The sequence below is a fragment of the Hippoglossus hippoglossus genome, chromosome 13 (assembly GCF_009819705.1).
Source record: "Hippoglossus hippoglossus isolate fHipHip1 chromosome 13, fHipHip1.pri, whole genome shotgun sequence".
Taxonomy (NCBI): Eukaryota; Metazoa; Chordata; class Actinopteri; order Pleuronectiformes; family Pleuronectidae; genus Hippoglossus; species Hippoglossus hippoglossus.
In genome coordinates this window covers 23377101-23397209 of record NC_047163.1, presented here as the reverse complement: position 1 = coordinate 23397209, position 20109 = coordinate 23377101, and the positions used below count along the sequence as shown (strand labels likewise).

At 40.8% G+C, this 20109-nt stretch overlaps 1 protein-coding gene across 1 annotated transcript; it reads right to left on the bottom strand.

The window, feature by feature from the left end:
- Positions 1-610: 610 nt before the first annotated feature.
- samsn1a (SAM domain, SH3 domain and nuclear localisation signals 1a) lies at positions 611-18789 on the bottom strand. The gene is made up of 16 exons (XM_034604847.1): positions 18727-18789; positions 16923-17090; positions 15900-15946; positions 14760-14800; positions 13820-13903; positions 13312-13406; positions 11025-11148; positions 9654-10078; positions 6739-6798; positions 5644-5724; positions 5307-5435; positions 4308-4425; positions 4067-4218; positions 3607-3822; positions 3078-3225; positions 611-1341 (listed from the first exon to the last, which is right to left on the bottom strand). Exons 1-16 carry the CDS (start codon positions 18748-18750, stop codon positions 1187-1189), a joined length of 2067 nt encoding a protein of 688 aa, XP_034460738.1. The 5' UTR covers positions 18751-18789; the 3' UTR covers positions 611-1186.
- Between the last annotated feature and the right edge of the window lie 1320 nt (positions 18790-20109).

Genomic DNA, 20109 nt, shown 5'->3' with positions numbered 1-20109 from the left:
AGAGACTCTGCTGAGTTTACAGACGGACTGTAGAAAACTTCAGGACAGATACAATGAGCTCAAAGCAAAGCTGACATACTCGAAAACTCACTAAACTTTGCGGGCGCGTCAGGCCTGATGAAAATGTACGTATTCTGGAGTCATTCGAAATGGGCATGGCAAAATGGCTCAACAGCGCCCCCTAAAACTCAGAAATTCCGTCTGGTTTAACCGATCATCAGGAAACACGGTACACACTTGCATCATGACCGGACAAAAACAATTTGATTAACGCAACAGGAAGTCAGCCATTTCGGATTTTGTGGCCATTTTGTGGCCATTTTGTCAAAAAATTTCATGAATAATCAGACAAAAAGCAATGGGAAGTAATAAAAGTCATAATAAAAACTGTATTAAAACGAAGTAAAATTATAAATATGGACACTAGTTAAATTATATTAAATCAAATTGAATTAAATATTGTGATAACATTTAAATTAATTAAATTAAATTAAATCAATTTTTTTTACTCTGTTATAGTTCATTAATGCCTGTTTATGTGTCCAGCACTGATAAATCATGTAGTGGTAGTTGAAATAATTCCCAATACAAATACACTAGTAACAAAAAATAAATGTAAGCGTATTTCTTTAATTTTATTTACAAAAAGTTGTGGAAACAGATAAATGGCTTTCACATACAGGCTCTCTTTCTCACACTCACACACACATTCAAAAAGTAACATATGTGTTTTACATCATACATACATCTTGTACAGTTTATATTATATTAAAAAAACATCCCTTCAACAATACCACTTGATTCACATGGGAAAAGAAAAGACGATGCTGGACGTTGAATTGAGACTGGGTGTGATGAGGATGATAAAAGTGATATATAAAGGCAGTACATGTAATGACACTGAATGATTGTTAATGCAATAAATAAAAGTGACGTTAAATCAGTGACATGTCACTTCTTCAACATAAAATGGTTAAAAAAAAAACTCTTGTTAAGTTTATTATGATCTTGATGAACTGACAAATAGATGAGATGACATTTAGAGTACCGGGGGTTTGTTCTTTCTATATTAGCTGTAGCTTGTGGCTTTCTGGTATGAAGGATGTTAATGCAACATTAAAGACATGAATTGTTAAAACCATCAGTCATAAGAAAATAACAAACACTTAATTCCCAAACGAGCAGATCACGAGTCCCCAGCGTCTGTGAGCGGCTCGGCGTCCTCTTTGCTGTCTGAACATTCTGACGGGATGAAGCAGCCCGAGTCTCTGGGACAGTCACTGTCTTCTTCCTTTTGACTGTGGGAGGATTTGTGCTCCTCCACATCCCTGACATCATCACCTGTGGCCACACGACAAAGTGGAATTAATACAAATGTCATACTCTTACAATTTTTCGTTTCCAACCACATGAGGGAAGTTAAAATGTGTGCTGAGAGAAAAAAAAAAGCCACATTTAGACATGAAAGGCTGATGCTCTTTGACATTTTTGATTTATTGCTGTTATAGCAAAAGCAATGTGCAATAATTTTGACTGCAAAGTTCGTTACTGTCCAAATGGATGTGTGATTGGGTCACTGCAAATAGCAAAATCACACAAATGCTAAAATAACTTCTGCAGGTGTGACCCAGCAAAAAGCAGCACGAAGCACCTCAGATTCAAGTTGTATTTTTCTACTACCAGACTGATCTGACCTGCACCATTCTTTAATATTTTGACCTCACTGACAGAAGCTACTAATCCTCACGTCCACGGTGCCAAAGCACTAACCTAATGGAGTTCAGCTTGATTAAATTACTGGCATCTCCTGTGAGGCAGGCAGGGTCACACTGCAGCCGCCATCTGTTTAGTCAAACTGTCGCCCAAACAGGAAAAATGACAATGACCTTTAATTTTCCTCGTATAAACCTACTGAGGTTACATGTAGTATAGCTAACACACACCCACAATAACACACACACACACACACACACACACACACACACACACACACACACACACACACACACACACACACACACACAGACAGACTGAACAGAAGCAGCCCGTGAACACTACTCCTTCCTCTTGCTGGGAAAGTATTGTTTTGCATCATTCATGCAGCGCTCTGCGATAATCAGCCTTCTGCTTCAAGACACCAGATTACTGGAACAGCTTCTGCCCTCTTAAGCACTTTCTATCTGAGTAACAGGAAATCACTGATAAGCCTCTCACAGTGTGCAGGATGTCTTTCTATTCAGAGTGACACTAACCTCTCAGTTTCCACCTGCTGTTTCACATCGTTCGTATGTGATGATAACAAACTCGATGTGTTAGAAATGCATTCGTTTTGTTCGTATTTCTGTTTGGATTTGAAAGGTTTATTCTTTTTGTATGAGGACAATGTGCAGTAAAAACCCATATTGGACAATAAGCGCTCTCATGGTGACAGGAAGCCTGTAGGGACACTATAGTTTTATAGTAGTTTATTGAACATGAATTCTTACAGACACCTGCAAAGGAATTTTAAAGGTTTAAGTATGGGGACTATTTTTGTATATTATCTCTAACATACAGCCTTAGCATCCATTTAGCATTTGTAAAAACCCAAGTGATGAAACCAATCAGTCATCAATGAGGTTTACCTTGCCTGAGACGCTCCTGTGTCAGGATGAGAGGCCTCCAGCGTTGGGACTGCTTTGCTGTGCCTCAGCCTGGAATTTTTACATTATGTTTATTTTATCTTTTTAATGTGAATAAATCCCATGGTTTATTTAGTTTTTAAAGGTTTGAGGTATACGCCCCATGGGACAACTTGATCACAGCATGTAACTTCGATAATAAGTGAACCGTGACATAAGCATTTGTCTCAATTCAGGGACTTTATCCTTCTGGGTTCCTGGTCTATTAGACCACAAAGACTGAACCGAAATACGATGGTCTGGTCTACAGAGGGTTTCCTTGAATTTGAAGGTGCTTTTCGAAATGGCACAGCCTAGTCTTGCCGCTGCAACGGAATTGGGCTTCAAATGCAGCCTCTGAATTGAGACACAGTATTAAAATCATTCGTCGCAGTCATAGTTTGGTGTGTTTCTAACCTTCTGTGTAGCGACACTCAGCAGCAGCCAGAAGTCTGTGTCTGTGCTCAGGGTCGTTGACGTTCAGCTCTATCAAGTGTTTCTCTTGCAGGTGCATCAGGTCCTCCACCGTCTGGTAGCCATTCAGCAGCAAGGCAGAGGCATACTCCTGCAAAGCCCAAAGCAAACCTCAGTGAACAAAAACCCACATCAGGTTTCAGATCACGTGTTAACAAATGTGTTGTTTGTCTTCCAAAGCAGTGAATCACCGAGGGTTGATAACATCGGGTATTTATCTCTTTATGTCTGAGGTTGAGGTGTAAATGATCTTGTTAAATTTGCAGCACAGTTTTATATATGGTGTTTTCTGTGCATGAAAAACAACAGTTGCATATTGTTCTGGTTTTAACCTCAGTTTATTAGATGAAGTTTAATAACACCAGAGGAGGAAGATGAAGACTCCTCTCCTGTTGATCTTAACTCTCTGACCACCCTGTGGGATTTGACCAGACTGAAACAGAAGAGCGACTTCAGGCGAACACCCCCTCACCTCCAGATTCAGTCGCTCCAGTAACTCCAGCAACGTTTTAGGTCGAGGTCTTTTGCAGAGCTTCTGCTGTCTGATCTTTGGAACTTCTTCTTCCTCCTCCTCTTTCTCCACTAAAACGTCTACGTAGATGAACTTGAAGTTTCCCACTTTGTTGTTCAACATGCCCGTCCAGATGCCCATCGGAGGCTTACAGATGATGTTGATGATGTCACCCACCTAGGAAAAGATAACAGGATGTGAATTGGAGTTCAACTGGGATGCTTCACCTTATTGTTTGAAGGATTATAGTTATCTTTTCTTGAAGCAGAGTCTGTAGGACACAAACATCACTTTAGATGTGTGTGTGTGTGTGTGTGTGTGTGTGTGTGTGTGTGTGTGTGTGTGTGTGTGTGTGTGTGTGTGTGTGTGTGTGTGTGTGTGTGTGTGTGCGTGTGTTTGTGTGTGTGTGTGTGTGTGTCACCTTGAGTTTGAGAGAATCCGTGTCATAAGGGCTTGGAACAAAGTCTGTGTGGACACGAGCTCTGCCACAGAACGGTCCCTGGTAGCATACGTCCTCCTCCAGCCTCACACTGTCTTTCTGAGCAGAACCATTGGACTCACTGGTCACACCACCTGAACCCACAAACACAGTGTGATTACACAGCGATAGTGATAAAACAACTCTGTGTTCTGTGCAGGATCCTCTATGTGAAGATACTCACTGGAGGTGCTCTGGCCGCTGTACAGACTCTCTAAGGAGTTACTTGTCTTTGCATAGTCTTTCTCAGCTGCAGTGCTGCTCTCTGCTTCTGCCTCCGGATCTTTATCCGTGTCATCACCCTGCAGGGAGAAAAACATTGGGAGGCATGTTATATAAAACAGATTGACACTGTGAAGAGCTGAATGAAATGTGCATATGAGAAACAACAATGAAACTAAAACTTCAGGTGGAGATGTAGGTTGCTACTGAAAAGATTCATCTTTGCATCGCTATTAGAATCAATCTTAGAAAGTGCAGTAGGACACTTTGTGGTGTCTGTCATAGTGAAGCATGTCAGCAGCAGCAGCAGCGTCATATATGAGGATGTGGGTTTGTGAGAGATGAAAGTGATAAAGACTCTTAAGAAAAACAGCACAGGTTTGCTGTAACTGACGCTGGTCGTCAGTGAGTCTGGACTTTTACTGCGTATCAAGAGTGTTGTAGATCCTTTGTGCACAGGTGTTTGATGGGTTTGCATTTATGTTTAGGGTGGCTAGGAGCGCCTGTGGATCATGGGGGAAAGCAGTTCATCCACTAACCAGAAGGTCAGTGGGTGTATCCCTGACTCCTCCAGTTTGCAAGCCACAGGGCAAGATACTAAACCCCAAATTGCCCCATGTGCCAGCAGTGTGTGATAGAAGTACAGTGTATAGTACCGCTGTATGACTGTGTGTCTAAATTAGGGAATGGCTTGTACTGTAAAGTGCTGTGAGTGGCCGATAAGACTAGAGAAGCTTTATATAAATACAGTCTATTCACCAAATATTGACATTTACGCTTGAATGAGGGATTATGGACACAAATAATTAGGAGCTTTATTCATGGTGCCTGATAGAGTTTGTGTGTGTGTGTGTGTGTGTGTGTGTGTGTGTGTGTGTGTGTGTGTGTGTGTGTGTGTGTGTGTGTGTGTGTGTGTGTGTGTGTGTGTGTGTGTGTGTGTGTGAATTTTCCAGGGACTCACTGGCTCCTCAGAGAAATACTTGGCGTGCTTTTTGCCCATTTTTCTGCGCATGGTTAGTGAAATAGCCTTCATCTTCTTCCCAAGTCCAGCTGCTTTGTTAGGGTCTGAACTTTCACATTCTTCCACGACCTGTGGGCAGAAAGTTGGTTTAGTAAAGACAACGGATTAAGACCATACTGTAGCTGCTCATATTTCTCCCATCTTCTCATCTTTTGTCCACCATGTGTACACATTTTTCTATATAGTGCAACATATCCTGTGCTGCAAAAGTTTTTACCCAGTATGAACCTTTTCCTGTTGTTATGTTTTTAAAGTGAAAACAAACACATTGACGCACCATGTTTGTGCCATTCTCCTCTGGTTTGGCCTGTGACAAGTGATGTCTGAGACCCTCGAACCTGCCGAAGCTCGTGGAGCGCTGTGGGGAGGATTTAAAAAACAAGAAGGAAAGATGTCATAAAAACGTCTCGCAAGATTTACCAGCATTACATAATATCAAGTCGCCATGATAAAATAACACAGAAGCTTCTATAGCTGTCTTTGTCTATAGGGGCACACACACACCCACACACACACACACACACATACACACACACACACACACACACACATACACACACACACACGCTCGCTCTGGCCCCACACACACACTCACACACACACACATACACACACATTTTCTCCATACAAGTGCACTGACAAATTTATCTGTATAAAAAATTAAGGATAAGTGAATAAATACATAAATAAAACACACGTTATCTTTACTTAATTTTTACTCGTTATTATCATTTTGTTATTACTGGCAAAATTCACTCACAGTGGCTTCACTCTGGCTTAGTTTTAATTGTTTCTCCTGTTTTTTTCCTCCCACATTTTTTCATAAACTAAAAGTCATTATAATCTCTCCCAAACCCCCATCATCTCCACAGCAGAGCACCAAAACAATTATATAAACCAATAATCCCTGGAAATCCTGGTTAAATATGAACTCCTAGACAGCTCACTGCGGATTGATTTAATGTCGTGTCGTTTTACTCCATTGTCCACAAACGCAGCAGCAGAATCAAAGGATTCTGTTTCAAAGCAATTATTTCCCTTAATTATTTTTCTGTTATTACATAGTAGGAATTTTACTGTCATTGTCTCTTTTACAGCATGATAATTGAAAATACATTTTATTGTATCTGTGTGCAAAAACCTGCCTTCTAGTCTTTGAGAGTATTTTAAAAAGCATAAATTATCCCTAAATCCTAAATATACAAACATTTTATTACGTTACACAGTAATTTCAAGTACAACCAGAACTAATTTGCACAGAAGACATTTAAACAACGATCTCGGTCAGACTTTGTCACAAGTTTTGAAGAAACTATTTGAACATAAACTTGTACATCATTGGCTTCACATGTATATGCACATTTTCACCTACCTTTGGTTTGCTGCCCTTTGCTTTGTCCGACACATTGGATGCCGCCCTATGTAACATTTTCTATTGTTCTTTAATCAAATATCAACTTTTTCTCTTCTCTTTTCCTTTACCCCACTCTCCCCTGACAGTAAAGTGCTAACTAACACATTAACACTGAATACTGGCTGTCTGAGGTGCTGGCTAGCCCACTTCCTTACAACATACAGGATGTGAGGCAATCGACACAGTGACTTGCTGCAGTTTAGCGTTGAAAGGGAAAAACACAAGTGCTTGAGTATGCATTTTGTGGCCCGTTCAACGATATCGTCAAGATCTACTTCCAGGAACAGCGGTGTTTAAGTTTTGTAAATGTCGTATTTGTTTTTTTTTAATTGTTATCAGATATGAGATATCCTGGTGAGGAGGAGCTTGAGTCATATTTGCTGCTGTGTTACATTTCTGTAGTTGGTTAAGCTCAGAGTTGGACTGTAAAGTCAAGTATAACAATGACATAAGAGTGACTCATAATGTTTCACCCTGACAATGTTTATTCTAAGTGGCCCTTAACCTCATAATAACAGCGTTTTGTTTTAAATAGCATGGATAAAATAGGAACATTTTATCCATGTAAAACATACCTATCTTTGATTCAAATCAGATCTAAATTCATTATCCCTGAAGAGTTTCCATTATTACTAATGAGAAGTTGCTTTTGTAAATTATGTTATTACTCATTTTCATTTATTTCTTCATGTGGGGTGAGTATGTTGAGGAAGTGCTGACGTACGACAGAGGAACAGCTGAAAGTGGCAACTTTACTGTGTCGAAACCTTTTCCTGTTTATCTCTGCTTTCAGTATAGAGGGCAATACTGAATATTTTATTTTACGTCTCAGAAACACTAAACTGTCAAACACGTGATCCATCATTATTTGCCACTGTGTTTACATTAATGACAGTTTGAATCAGTCAGATGCAGAAAAGGGAATTCAAATACATTGCCCAATCCTGCTGCTTGCAATCACTCGAAAACTCCTGTCAATCCAGATTAAAGCTTCTAATCTATTACTTCAGAACCTCCTGACGGCCTGGAGAGGCCGTCGTTTTTGTTGATGTTTTAGACGATTCAGAGAGAGGGTTTTCGTATTTGGCAGTATTATTAGGCAGATTACTTTCCAGTAATTTTCAGAACTACATGATACGATGAAAGTTTGCTTATTCTAAGATAAAATAATAAAACTGTTCACTGGCAGAAAACTGTCTGTGAAACATCAGAGTAATTTGACCATGTGCTGACAAAAGGTGAAATATTCACACTGAAAGAAGAGCAGAGCAAAACCAAGTATGTTGAGTGTTTTCTTTTCTATTCTGTGTATGACGAGCGAGTCATAAACTCCACACCATCTCTATAGGCTTCATGTCTAATGAAATGACATTTGTCTCTAAGAACCATTGACACTATAGATCCATAGGCATCTTGTAATCTCTACTCCGGATCATCCTTTTCATCTGAGACAATTTTCTCCCAAGTGATGTTAAGCTTTAACGACTGCTTTATGTCACACTGCACGTGTTCGCTGGATATCAGTCCGGGTCTTATGCTTCGAGAGCACGCAAAAGCTTTGACCTCTTTGGTCAAACAGCTCTATTGTGTGGTATTAGCACTGAGTGACCTCTGACCTCACTGCACTGAACTGCAACTGACTCAAAACCTTCCCACTGGGAGAGTTTATCTTTTATCAGAAATTAATTTAAACTTGGAGACATTTTTCCCATTTAATGGATAGGCATGCATCTTAAAACAATGTTCACATGCTTGTATAAACACTCTGTCCTAGAAAGCATATGGATGTGGGCCACTTGATGCAGCACTTCTGGACTTCTTGTGGCCCGAAAAAAATGGATGAGAGCATGTGAGCTTGTAAAATAGAAAATGTGGCCCAAATATCCCAAAACATATATGGGCCTTTTCTTAGCAAGGTCTTATCTGTAAATTAACCTAAGTGGCCCATTTGATAAATGATAAATATGGCCGAAATAGCCCAAAACTAGTTTGGGCCACCTTTGGCACCTTTGGTTGACATGTGGTATTGCTATGGCTTGTGGCCCAGATCTGGCAAACAGGAGGTGGCCTTCCAAATGCCATCATTCCATGTGGTATACAGGATGTGAGCCAAATCTGGGCCAAAACTAATTTGCTATGTCGGTTGGTTGTCGTTCATAATGGCCTCGAACAGACTCCTTCCCAGTGTAAACTCAAACTAAGAAAATCCACAAAAATGTATTTTCAAAGTTTAACCAAAGCTAATAATGTAATGATATCAGCAGTCTGAGTGAAGCATAAAGCAAGTCAAGCAGGTATACTCAAAGTAATGATGTAATGTTGACAATATGGATTTGACAGACTGCTTACATCAGCTCCACTTCTGCTGTTAATGGATTTCTGTACGATGTTCAAGAGGCCAAAAACATGTTTTGTGAAGCCACGTGACCTTTGACCTCCCAAATCGTATTATTTAATCTCTGAGTCTATGTGAAGAAATTTGAAAGGATCCTCTGGAGGTTTTTCCTGAGATACCGAGTGCACAATGCAAAAAGTGTAATTTGTGGGGTCACACTTTTGTCCTTGTCCTTTTATCCTCGACCACCAAAATCTTATCAGTTCATCCTTGAGCCCAACTGAACGTTTGCACAAAATCTGAAGAAATCCCCTCTGCTTTTTTTTTAGATATCGTGTTCAGAAGAATGGGACGGACAACCCGAAGACATAATGCCTCCAGGCACTAGCTGTCTCTAACGTGGAGGCATGAAAACTATTTCAATTAACACAACTGACCTATAATATTGTGGAATCTTGAAGAGACTCATTCAACCACTTTGTAAGAATCCAATACTGTTTTCCTAGAATAAAAACACAAAACATCAACATCAACTTACGTCTGGTTCTGACAGATCCAAGTCAGTGACAGACCGTGACACCTTTGGGGGAATCTGGGGTTTACAGTCCTGTTTCAAGCTGTAATCCTGGGCCTGCTCCTGTGTTTCCTCCCATTCCTTCCCATTGGCTGGGGTGAAGTCATGAGAGTACATGCGGTACTCTGTGAGCGGCCTGCGACAGGTGTGTTGGACGGTCCCCCAGGATGGACTGCTGTCGCCTGGGTTGCTCCAGCGCTGGTGGTAGGTGTGGGTGGGCGTCGCACCACCGGGTAGGCTGGCCATGTCTGTGCAGCGGCCTGGCGTTGTGTTCTCCTGAGAGGGGAGGGTGGACGACTTGCCAAGGTAGGGCCTCCTATCTGATCTGTACGGCACGTCCAGATAGTGGGGTCCCATGGGTGGGCTCATGGAAGTGGGTTGGGAGTGAACTGAGAGAGAAGACAGAGTGAGATAAAAGTGACATTTGTCAACTTCCTGAGACTGAAGACGTGAATTGTTAGGGATGGATTCATCATTACCTCGCCAAGGAGGTTATGTTTTCATTTGCGTTTGTTTGTTTGGAGGGATAGGACATGACCCAAAGAAGAAACCATAACCTTTTGTTGCGAATCCAGGACTTTTTTTTTCACTTTCAATTTAACATTGTAAGATAAGGTGTTTTCAATATTTATGTTGTTTGTGCAGAGAATAATTAGTAGATCTTGATGAAAAACACCAGACATGTTTAGGGGACTGATATTTATGAGTGTGAGCAATTTGGTGAAGATCCAAACAACATCTAGATGTATTGAATTTAAATATGGATTCATAGGGGCACGGTTGAGGTGCCATTCTAGTTAGAACTGGAACCAGACCTGTATATTATCTTATTATAAGGTGCTTCATACTTTATGTAAAAGCGTAACACAAGCACAAAACTACCTGGCAGCTTCATACAGTCATGTTATACATAGATAGGGCAAATCATCTGTTTTTCTGTTTTCTGTGGTTTGTCCTTTGCCTGTCTAACCACTATGAGTAGGTTGAACAGATACTTGTTAACCATCAAGCAGCCCCCTGTTGACCTGTGACACCACACACCTACACTGAAGTGGTTGCAAAGCTTAAAAGCAGAAGTGTAAATTCAAAATCTACCAGAGGAAAAAGAAAGTCCCAAACTTTTTTTCCAAGGCTGATGATGCATTTGTCAAAATGTGGTAAATGTAATTACCACATTTTGACAAATGCATCATCAGCCTTTTCTGCTTCTGTAAGCACAAGTCTAATTTAGTTATAGCTTAGTCATAGAGAGGTGAGAAAGGCCAAAAGACAGTTTGATCAGAGGAGAGTGGAGACATATCTTAATGTTTGAGTATTTGTGGAAGGTTGTCTTACCTGTGGACTTGTGACTTTTCTTTGACGCCTCTTTTCCGCTCTTTCCAGCTGGTTTCTTTCCCGTCTTTTGGCTTCTTTTGACGGCAGGTTTAGACTCTGGCACCACTCCAGTGACATGGACACTCTGGTAAGATGCAATATACATCCCATGTAAACACTCAAATACCTAAATCTGTAAAAACAAATTTGACACCTCTTCTGATTTCCACCCATTCATCCATTTTTTTATACCACTTATCCTCTGAGGGTCATGGGGGGAGCTGGAGCCAATTCCAGCTGGTATTGGGCAAGAGGTCAGATGGTCAGATGGACAGATCGCCAGTTTATTGCGGGGCAAACATATAGAGACAACAACCATTCACACTCATGGTCAATTAAGTGTCGATTCAAACTAACCCCAACCCATGTCTTCTGACTGTGGGAGGAAGCCCAAGTACCTGGAACAAACCCAGGCAGACACAAAGAGAACATCTCCACAGAAAGACCCCAGCCAAAGCAGGATTCGAACGGGCAACCTTCTTAACATTACTAATCACTGTATCACCGTGCCACTATTCTTCTGGTTTTTACTCTCAAATAACATAGCTCAGTTTTACAGGTAGGTTGGTGACTGTATCCTATTTGTTGAAATCCTCTTTACATCCCGATTGACATCAATACAACTTGCCTGAAAAGAAACGCCAGTGTCTGTGGCCTTTGCAAGATTACACCAGTCAATCATTTCAAATGAATAATATAATTTAAAATAAAATGATTGGCTGGTGTACCTGTCTGTCACTAACAGACCTACCTGCCTGTGCGCACACCCGCACTCTCACTGCACATGATCGCAGTCTTTAGCCAGAGATACATTCACCGCTGAAGCAGAGACATATAGTCAGAAGTTAGCAAGCAAAAAATTTGGCATCTAGCAGTTGTCACTGCATATTCATGTGTTTTGGGTGCGTAGCTTTGAAGAAAGGGCTGATGGGAGGCGGTGAGATGTATCAGTTGTATATTTATGCTGGTCTTACCATCATTACCAAACCTAGCTTTAAGCGATTTGAGTTGTCTGTCCACCATTGTGGTGTAGATGGAAATATCTTAACAAATATTAGATGGGTTTTCATCAAATTTGGTATAAACGGTTCAGTTTCCATGGATCTCCTCCTTTTCATTCGAGCCCAATTGTCAGGTCAAAGCTTTTTTTGCATTTTCTCTGGTCTTTTTTAGTTGCTTCCACTTTTTGAGGTAATGGAAACCACTGCTGATCCAGTACTGGCAGACTCTGCTTTGTTTGCTTCTCACTATGATGGGCTTTAGTCGAAATGGTCACTGGGTGTCCTGTCGTGAGGCCTCTAAACCCTCATCACCCCAAACACACACACACACACACACACACACACACACACACACACACACACACACACACACACACACACACACACACACACACACCATGTGGCCCAGAGATTACTTTGAGCGCAGTCCCCCTCTTTAGACCATCTGTACTGTAATAAACCCAATCAGCATTTTTGTTAAATGATTGTGGCCATTTAGGCCACCAGAGGCTCTCTGGATGTTAAAAGCAGGTGGCAGCTTCAGACTCCTAACTCAACAAAAAACAGTCTGATGTGTAATGAGAAATTACACTCTCACACTTGTCATGTACTATCACCTTATTGACTTGAAAGAAACTGCTCTCTGGCTGTGTCCGAAGTCTCTCACTAATCACTACATAGTCTACTTTTTAGGTAGTTCGCCATTTTTTAGTGCTATCTGTATGTTAAGTGAGGTTTTTTATACCTTATATAGCACCCTCATTGTTTCCCACAATGCATCGTAAAAAGTAGTGTGCACCTGATGGTCATTAACCAAGCAATATGTACCATCATGCATTGCGCTCGCGGCAGACGAGAGGAGAGAGGGCAGCGGGAACAGCCCGACCTGTTGTACAAATTTAAATACGAGCAGAGCCGCTCATCACAGCACAAACTGCGGCAAACAAAAGTTTAATTCTACATTTAAACTATAATCATTCAATGTGCATTTTACCTAAAATTATTAATACTAAGTGTAAATTAAACATTTAAACATTTTCCACAGTTATTGTTGTTGAGGGCCAACAATACCATGATCACAAAACCCTGAACGAGGCACCCCAGTTTAATGTAGTGGCCCGCGGTCCCTTTTGCCCTGGAGCCCCCAAAGTCTCTTGAAACGCCCCTGGTGTTCTGACACATTCTTGGCAACTGAGGGAGAATAGAAACTCAAAAACAGCATAAAAAAAGCTTTTCAATAATCTCACCTGACTCGACGGCAGTTTCTCCTTTTTCCTTGTGCCGGAATGATGAGCTCCTTTCCCTCCTTTAGTTTCTGTTCTGTGATTAGGTTTCCTCGTCTCTAGAGGGGAAACAACATATAAATGTATACAGGATATCACCAGGAGAGTGAAACACCACAAAAACCAAAGACAACCACAACCATCAACCGAAGGCTACTGAACTCAGTGAGGTGTTTTATTTATGAGCTGCTCCGCTCCTATAGTTTAAAACTCCTGAGTAGTGGTGAGTAATTTGTTGTCTATTAAACAACTGTTCTGAACCTCAGTGCAAATCATATCAGAAAAAAGGCCAGTGCTAAATTTGTGATCACTACTGGCCTGTGTACCATGATTTAACACCCAGAAATGTGGGGTGTGATTTTGGTGCTGAACTGGTTAAAAAACCCACTGGTCAGCATCTTCAGACGTCATGCTGAGACTCCAAATGACTGCTGGCACACAGATGAGCTTAGCCCATTTATTTCCTATTTACCTTCATTGTGATTGTTGGTGATGTGGACTAAATCTTCTTGGCTCTTGGCGCCCTGCCAGACCGTGGTATTACAGCCGGGGTTATCTGCAGTAGAGAGAGACAGACAAATCACAAACACTGAGGATTTTAAGTGAAAAGTCTGGGGTGAATGGAGGCCACGCAGAGACACATGGTGCTGAATGAAATCGTTCTCTGATCCACAGACAGGAAGCATGGAAGATTATTGGAGGTTTTAATCTAGAATTTACTAGCAGCTCTCTAAAGGTCATTCTTTAGTCTTGAGAGTAGGGGTACAAATTTGCACAAATTACCTTAAACAATATAAAGACAGTGGCTTTCTTGTTCCCATCATACCTTTTTAAACTCATTTTTAGACATGACTTCCAGAGCAGCACAGCAGGAGATTCTCTGCTCAGACGCGTTCAATGCAGCAACAAATCCTCCGCAGGATTCAGGTGAGGGGTGGTGCAGCAGGCACAGGCAGGAAGTAACATATGAATTCTGCTGCGGAGACCACGAGTTTTTGTTTACAGCTCATCGACACCAGTGTCGGCCCTTATGACCAAAAGCTCTCTTGACCCATTTGTTGGTGTCTTCCACATGTATTGCCCTACTTTTTTATCCAGAGATATTTGTTTTCTTTTTGCTTTTATCGTTTTTGCGTCTGTCGGGTGTTAGAAACATCAACACCCTCACTCACTCGCGGTAAATCCTGCAGAGGATCTCCTGCTGTGCCGGCTCCTTCGGACTTTCTGAGGACTAGGGGGCCAGATGGAGAAAGTCTGCATAAAATGTCCGGAGGCTCTCACTCGGACGTTTGGGTTCACACATACAGCCCCCACGGAGAAACTCCGGAGGATCTCTGGAGTCCAGTGTACATCTGAAAGCAGCTTACGTTAATCACATTATTATTAATCAGGAGGGAATTGCTCTTACTCACCCAATGTTTCATTATCTGATGCAGATTTGTATATATGTGTTCTGAAATAAAAATCAACAGAGATATAATATTAGATGTTTGCCTTTAACTATAGCATCTGAGTAGTGTCTTGTAGTTAAACTACACACCAGAAAAAAAACACACTGATATGATGTTTTGTGTTATGTACAGTCAGTGTACACAACAACAAGCTAAAAGGCACTCAGTACATCCACAAGATTTCATGCAAATTGCTTAAGCAGTTTTTGTGAAATCTTGTGAACTAACGAACAAACGCAGACAAAAACAGTGACCTCCTCGAAAGACATATAACAAAGACACTTGGCAAAAATGACAACCACAGCACATGATGAAGATGAGAGTAAAAACTATCATCTCATATTGAGAAAGTACAGTCTGTGCGATGTACCGACGAGATCTAGTCGATACCGAACTGTGACATAAATTGTGTTTCTTTGAACAGAACACCAGGGGAGTAAAGGTGTTGTGGCAACTGGGGACTATAAGTAGGTGGGCCTTGAATCCGCTTAGTCCAACTTGCCCAAAGCCATAATCTGCCTTCTGCTGGCCCAACACTCCACAGAGCCCTGCTTCTCAAAAAAAACTTTCACTATCAGACAAACTGAACAATGCGTACAAAGCTTTCGTTTCAATCATTTCTAATGGGGCTGCCACTCCCTCTTCTTAAAGCAAAGCGTTGTCTCAAACAGGCCACATGAAGTTGATATCAGGTTAAGAAGAGGAGAAATGCGGAAGAGCCTGTTTGCTCTGCTGCACGAAGGATTTACAGAATAAACCCACAGAGAAAATAAACAGGGAGCCTTTCAAGCCATATTATTACTCTAAGGGAAAACCCTTTCACTTGCAGGGCGGCTTTTTTACTCGGCTTTGCACGCACATCCAGCCAAACGAAACAGAACTAAAGCTACAGTATACAGCAGACATACACAGGCCTGCATGCCTGACAGGATTACAATGTCTTTAATACATTTCATTGCCTGTTTACAGTCGAATGACAATAATAATATAGGAACAACCTACAAACATGTAAAATGGATTTCCCAGAGATAAAAACCAATGTACTCTTGTTCCACTAATACAATGTAGGCATGATTGTGTCTAATTCCCTGCTGAGCTCACCTTCTTATCTTTTTATTAGAGTTGGTCGCCTGCGTCTGAGGCATCTCCTGCAGGAAAAAACAAAGCTTTTTCAGTTCGATGTTCATGTGTTGTTTTTTTTGTCACATTCAAATGGATTTGATAAATAAATCTCTGTTTTACTCATTCACTGATACGACATCAAGGACATCTGCCTATTCAACAAACATCTGACATCTTAATGGGCCAGGGAAGTGTAGTGCAGATTTTGGTACCATTTGGGCACGCAATACCTCCAATCGTCCAATCTTCTTTCAATCTACCTTCCTCCTTGTTGCATTCAATGTAAAAGCACAACGTTTGTTTTGTTGCTGTAATCAAGCTGAATTTACAGAGCTTTTATTTTGAAACGTTGTGAACCGCAGGGACTGAAGATTGTGTTGATTGTTTAACAAACCTCTGAATAGCCAACATGCAATGTAGGAAAAATAACTAATTCAGTAAATCATTCATTGCGGATAAACCAGGTATGATGAACACAAATTTTGACTCTGCACAAAAGACTATTTATAAAAATCTCTGCTCACAAAAAGGCCAGCACACAAAATGTAAAAAGAGACATTATACATAGAACTGTGGAGGACTCACTAATGACAAGGAATAATTATTAAGCTCCAGAGCATTAACACAGTCCATTCCAAACAGGCAGGTTTAGAATAGGCACTACACCTTTGCTTAATTAAAAATTAAAAAATGTGAAAAGTCTGGCAGCAGCAGCCGCTCTCAGATGACTTTGTTCTTCATTTCATCAGTTTTAGGTCACAGGTACATTTTGGTTGATGGTCATGATTGTTCACAATAATCCACCAGTCACAACCTGTGCTCTGGAATTTCACTCAGTAAAAAGCATTGTTGACAACCTGACGATCTTAACAAGTGAAAATCCCTTTCTGCACCAGCTGCCAAATGTGCTTGTTTTGAGTAAAATCATGCTTATATCTGGGCAGTTTGGCCTTGAATGTGACATGTTGTTTTCAGTATAGCATGCTGTCTTTTCCCTCTCACCATGGATATTGATCTCCCGGAGCCTCGCCACTTTGTGTTGTTGTCCAGCAGGACCGCTGGGCTGCAGGAGCGGCTGCAGGAGCGGCTGGAGGAGCGGCTGGGAATGGGCTTTGGGGGCCCGTCGCTGGAGCTCTGCACCGCCTCATACAGGCTGTCCATAGACCCCTCCTGACATACAGACAGACACAGAGCTGTTAGACAGTAGAACCCTGGAAGCAGTGTTCATTTATGAAGTGTTCCATTTGGATTTAGTCTGATTGTGATCGTGTGCACAAATCATGCAGCTTTTGTTGGTACCACTCTCATGATGAGGACATGTCATGCTGTAAAGGGACTGTTAAGTCAAACCTCACACTGCTGCATTTCAGGAATCAAAGAGAAAATCCTCCTCTACTGCAAACACAAACATCATCACTCATTTCAATGGTTGATCCCAGAGCCTAAAACTCATGAAACGCATCACATGCAAAGCATCAAAGTTGGAGATATGAGGATTTGATATGACAGCAGGGATCTGCTGCTCACACTGCTCGATAAAGCTCTTTTGAATTTGCTTGTCGATGTTGGATGTAAGGGAGGATTGAGATTCCTCTCACATCTCAGTGTGGATTAATATTTTGTTGGACATATTTAGGTTCCTTTGAGGAACAAATATCCATTTTCTGTTCTCATCCATTTCGTCTTGTGTGTAGAATGACATCTTATCAGTGTACTGGACAGACGGATATTTGTTTGATTTCATAATTTGTTCATGTTGTCTTGATTGTGAAAAAACAGACAAACTGAAGATTTTGGAATACGAATTCCTTTTATCTATGTTTTTAATTGTAACATGTCACCTTCAATATAAACCTGTGATTTCATGAATTTTTACAGTGCTTTGTCTTTAACCTTTGTGCCCAATGAATACATATAAGCAAATTACATGCACTGACAATAATTTCCCTAATGCCTCATGAACGTGATCGTGAAGAAAAAGAAGAAATCACGTACACGTGATGTGGAATATTGACAATAGAGAGGACGATCAGTGCAACCACAGTTCAAGCCTCTGTTCGCTGTAGCAAGACGTCAGTTAATCATCCTGATTATTGGTCAACATCCTTCGACATCTGTGCACAAGACGAGTTGCTGTATATGTGCCCTCGTGTCCACGTGTAGAATGACAGCTGCAGCAGCATCTGATGGACCATATGTGTGTTTGTGTGTGTCTGTCACTGATTCAGTAACTCTTTTCCCCCCACCAATCAAGATTTTCTTTGTGCTTTCTTCTGCATTATCAGTGTGCATGAACACATCAGCAAATTAAATGAACTATAGAATTAAGTCACATATTACAGTGCCACTGTGTCACATTTTTGTACGGCAGCATACAGTGGTCAAAATGAAGCAGGTTTTTTTCATTTTGAGAAAAAGTGAGATGTGAATTGTTCAAAAGGAGCAACTCAGTGTCAGGAGGATATTTATAATAATTAATAGTCAGTGGGTTTATGATGTAACTACAACAAGAAATAACAGTAGGTGTCTCCTTCGAGATACAGTAATTTGTCTTTGGAATAATATTTTGCTTATTTCGAGGCACACTATGATAAACATAGGTCTTTCTCTGTAATATCCACTATTTAATGCATTCCTTGTGTTGTCAAGTTAACATTTCCATCACAAGGCAAAGTTATTTCCCTCTCTCTCTCTCTCTCTCTCTCTCTCTCTCTCTCTCTCTCTCTCTCTCTCTCTCTCTCTCTCTCTCTCTCACACACACACACAGCTTGGTGAAAAGGTACAGACAAAAAAGTGAGTGTCCTACCAGTGAGAAGCAGAAAAGGTTCATGGTGGCGGACAGGGTCTCCTGTTCACGTCCGTGCGTCTAACGGGTGGTGAGACAGCGAGCTGAATGGCAGCCAGAGACTGAGAGAGAGAGAAAGAGAGAGAGAGAGAGAGAGAGAGAGAGAGAGAGAGAGACAACAGCTCAGTGTGAGCCCTGGGTCGCCTGCTGTCTTCTCAGATTAATACCACAGTGAAATCCCTCCACTAATCCAATAGATGGACCACCATTTCTCTACCAGCTGAGGCTGAACTCATTCTTGACAACAAGCCCACCATTGGCCAGTGGTGGAGCAACAGATTGAGTCTTTGTTTTGTTTTGTTTTTTTGCAGAGGAGCTTTGTCCTGCAGCCGTGCTCTTTTTAACCTCAGAGGTGACAGAAGTATTATGTCCTGCATTCAAATTAAAATACTTTCTCTGCAAAATATCTGCGACTGATATATTATTAAATGGTACATTTTCTGTATTTATATTGTTATGCTAACTATTCTTTTTTACATCTTTATTTTCAGTCAGGTAAAGCAAAACAATACACATATACACTTATACACATTCCAAGAAACAGAAACAGATGGCCGTCCCATTTTTTGATTTCTATTCTTTCACAAATCTCATAACAAATTAAATATTTATCAATCAATAGCCAACATCACAACACAAATGTTACTATAACAGTTAATTATTTTTCCTTATAAGTTTTCTCAAGTTGAATATTATTTGAGCAAAATTTAAAATCATCGTCTCGAGAATTCCAAAGTACAATCTGTGTTTAATAAAGGTATTTAATAGTTTAATCTGTGATATTCATTTAAATGACTATTATACCTTTTTATGTAACATCTTGAAATGAAAAAAAAAACAGTGATTGTATTTGTTGCTGCTGAAGTTCTCGTTAGAACTGGTGAGCATTGCGAGAACTCGTGATAATAGTAACTAGGAGGAGAATAACAGAGGACATGTGGGCTAAAAACATGGTGTAAATGATGTAGTCCAATTTGAATGTTGGGGCTTACGGACACTTAGATGACACCATAGGAGCAGTATGGAGGCATTTTATGTTTTTTTTCTGTAGTTTTTTTACGTTTGAAAAATCGGTCACCAGTTACTTCAATTGTATTGGATTTGGCAGCAATGCTGTTTACCCCTTAAACTCCAACAGTGTTTTGTGGACCCCTCCATCGTCATAGTGGTGAGTAGATAATGAGTGAAGTTTCAGTTTTGGGTGAACAATCCCTTTAAATTCCTCCAAATGATGGAAAGTTTTTGGTTTGGGGACAAATCACCGGATTGTGATGCATTTAGTCATTTGGTCCATCTGTGTATATGTGGACAATATGTGTGTGTATTAACCAGTGACACATAAAG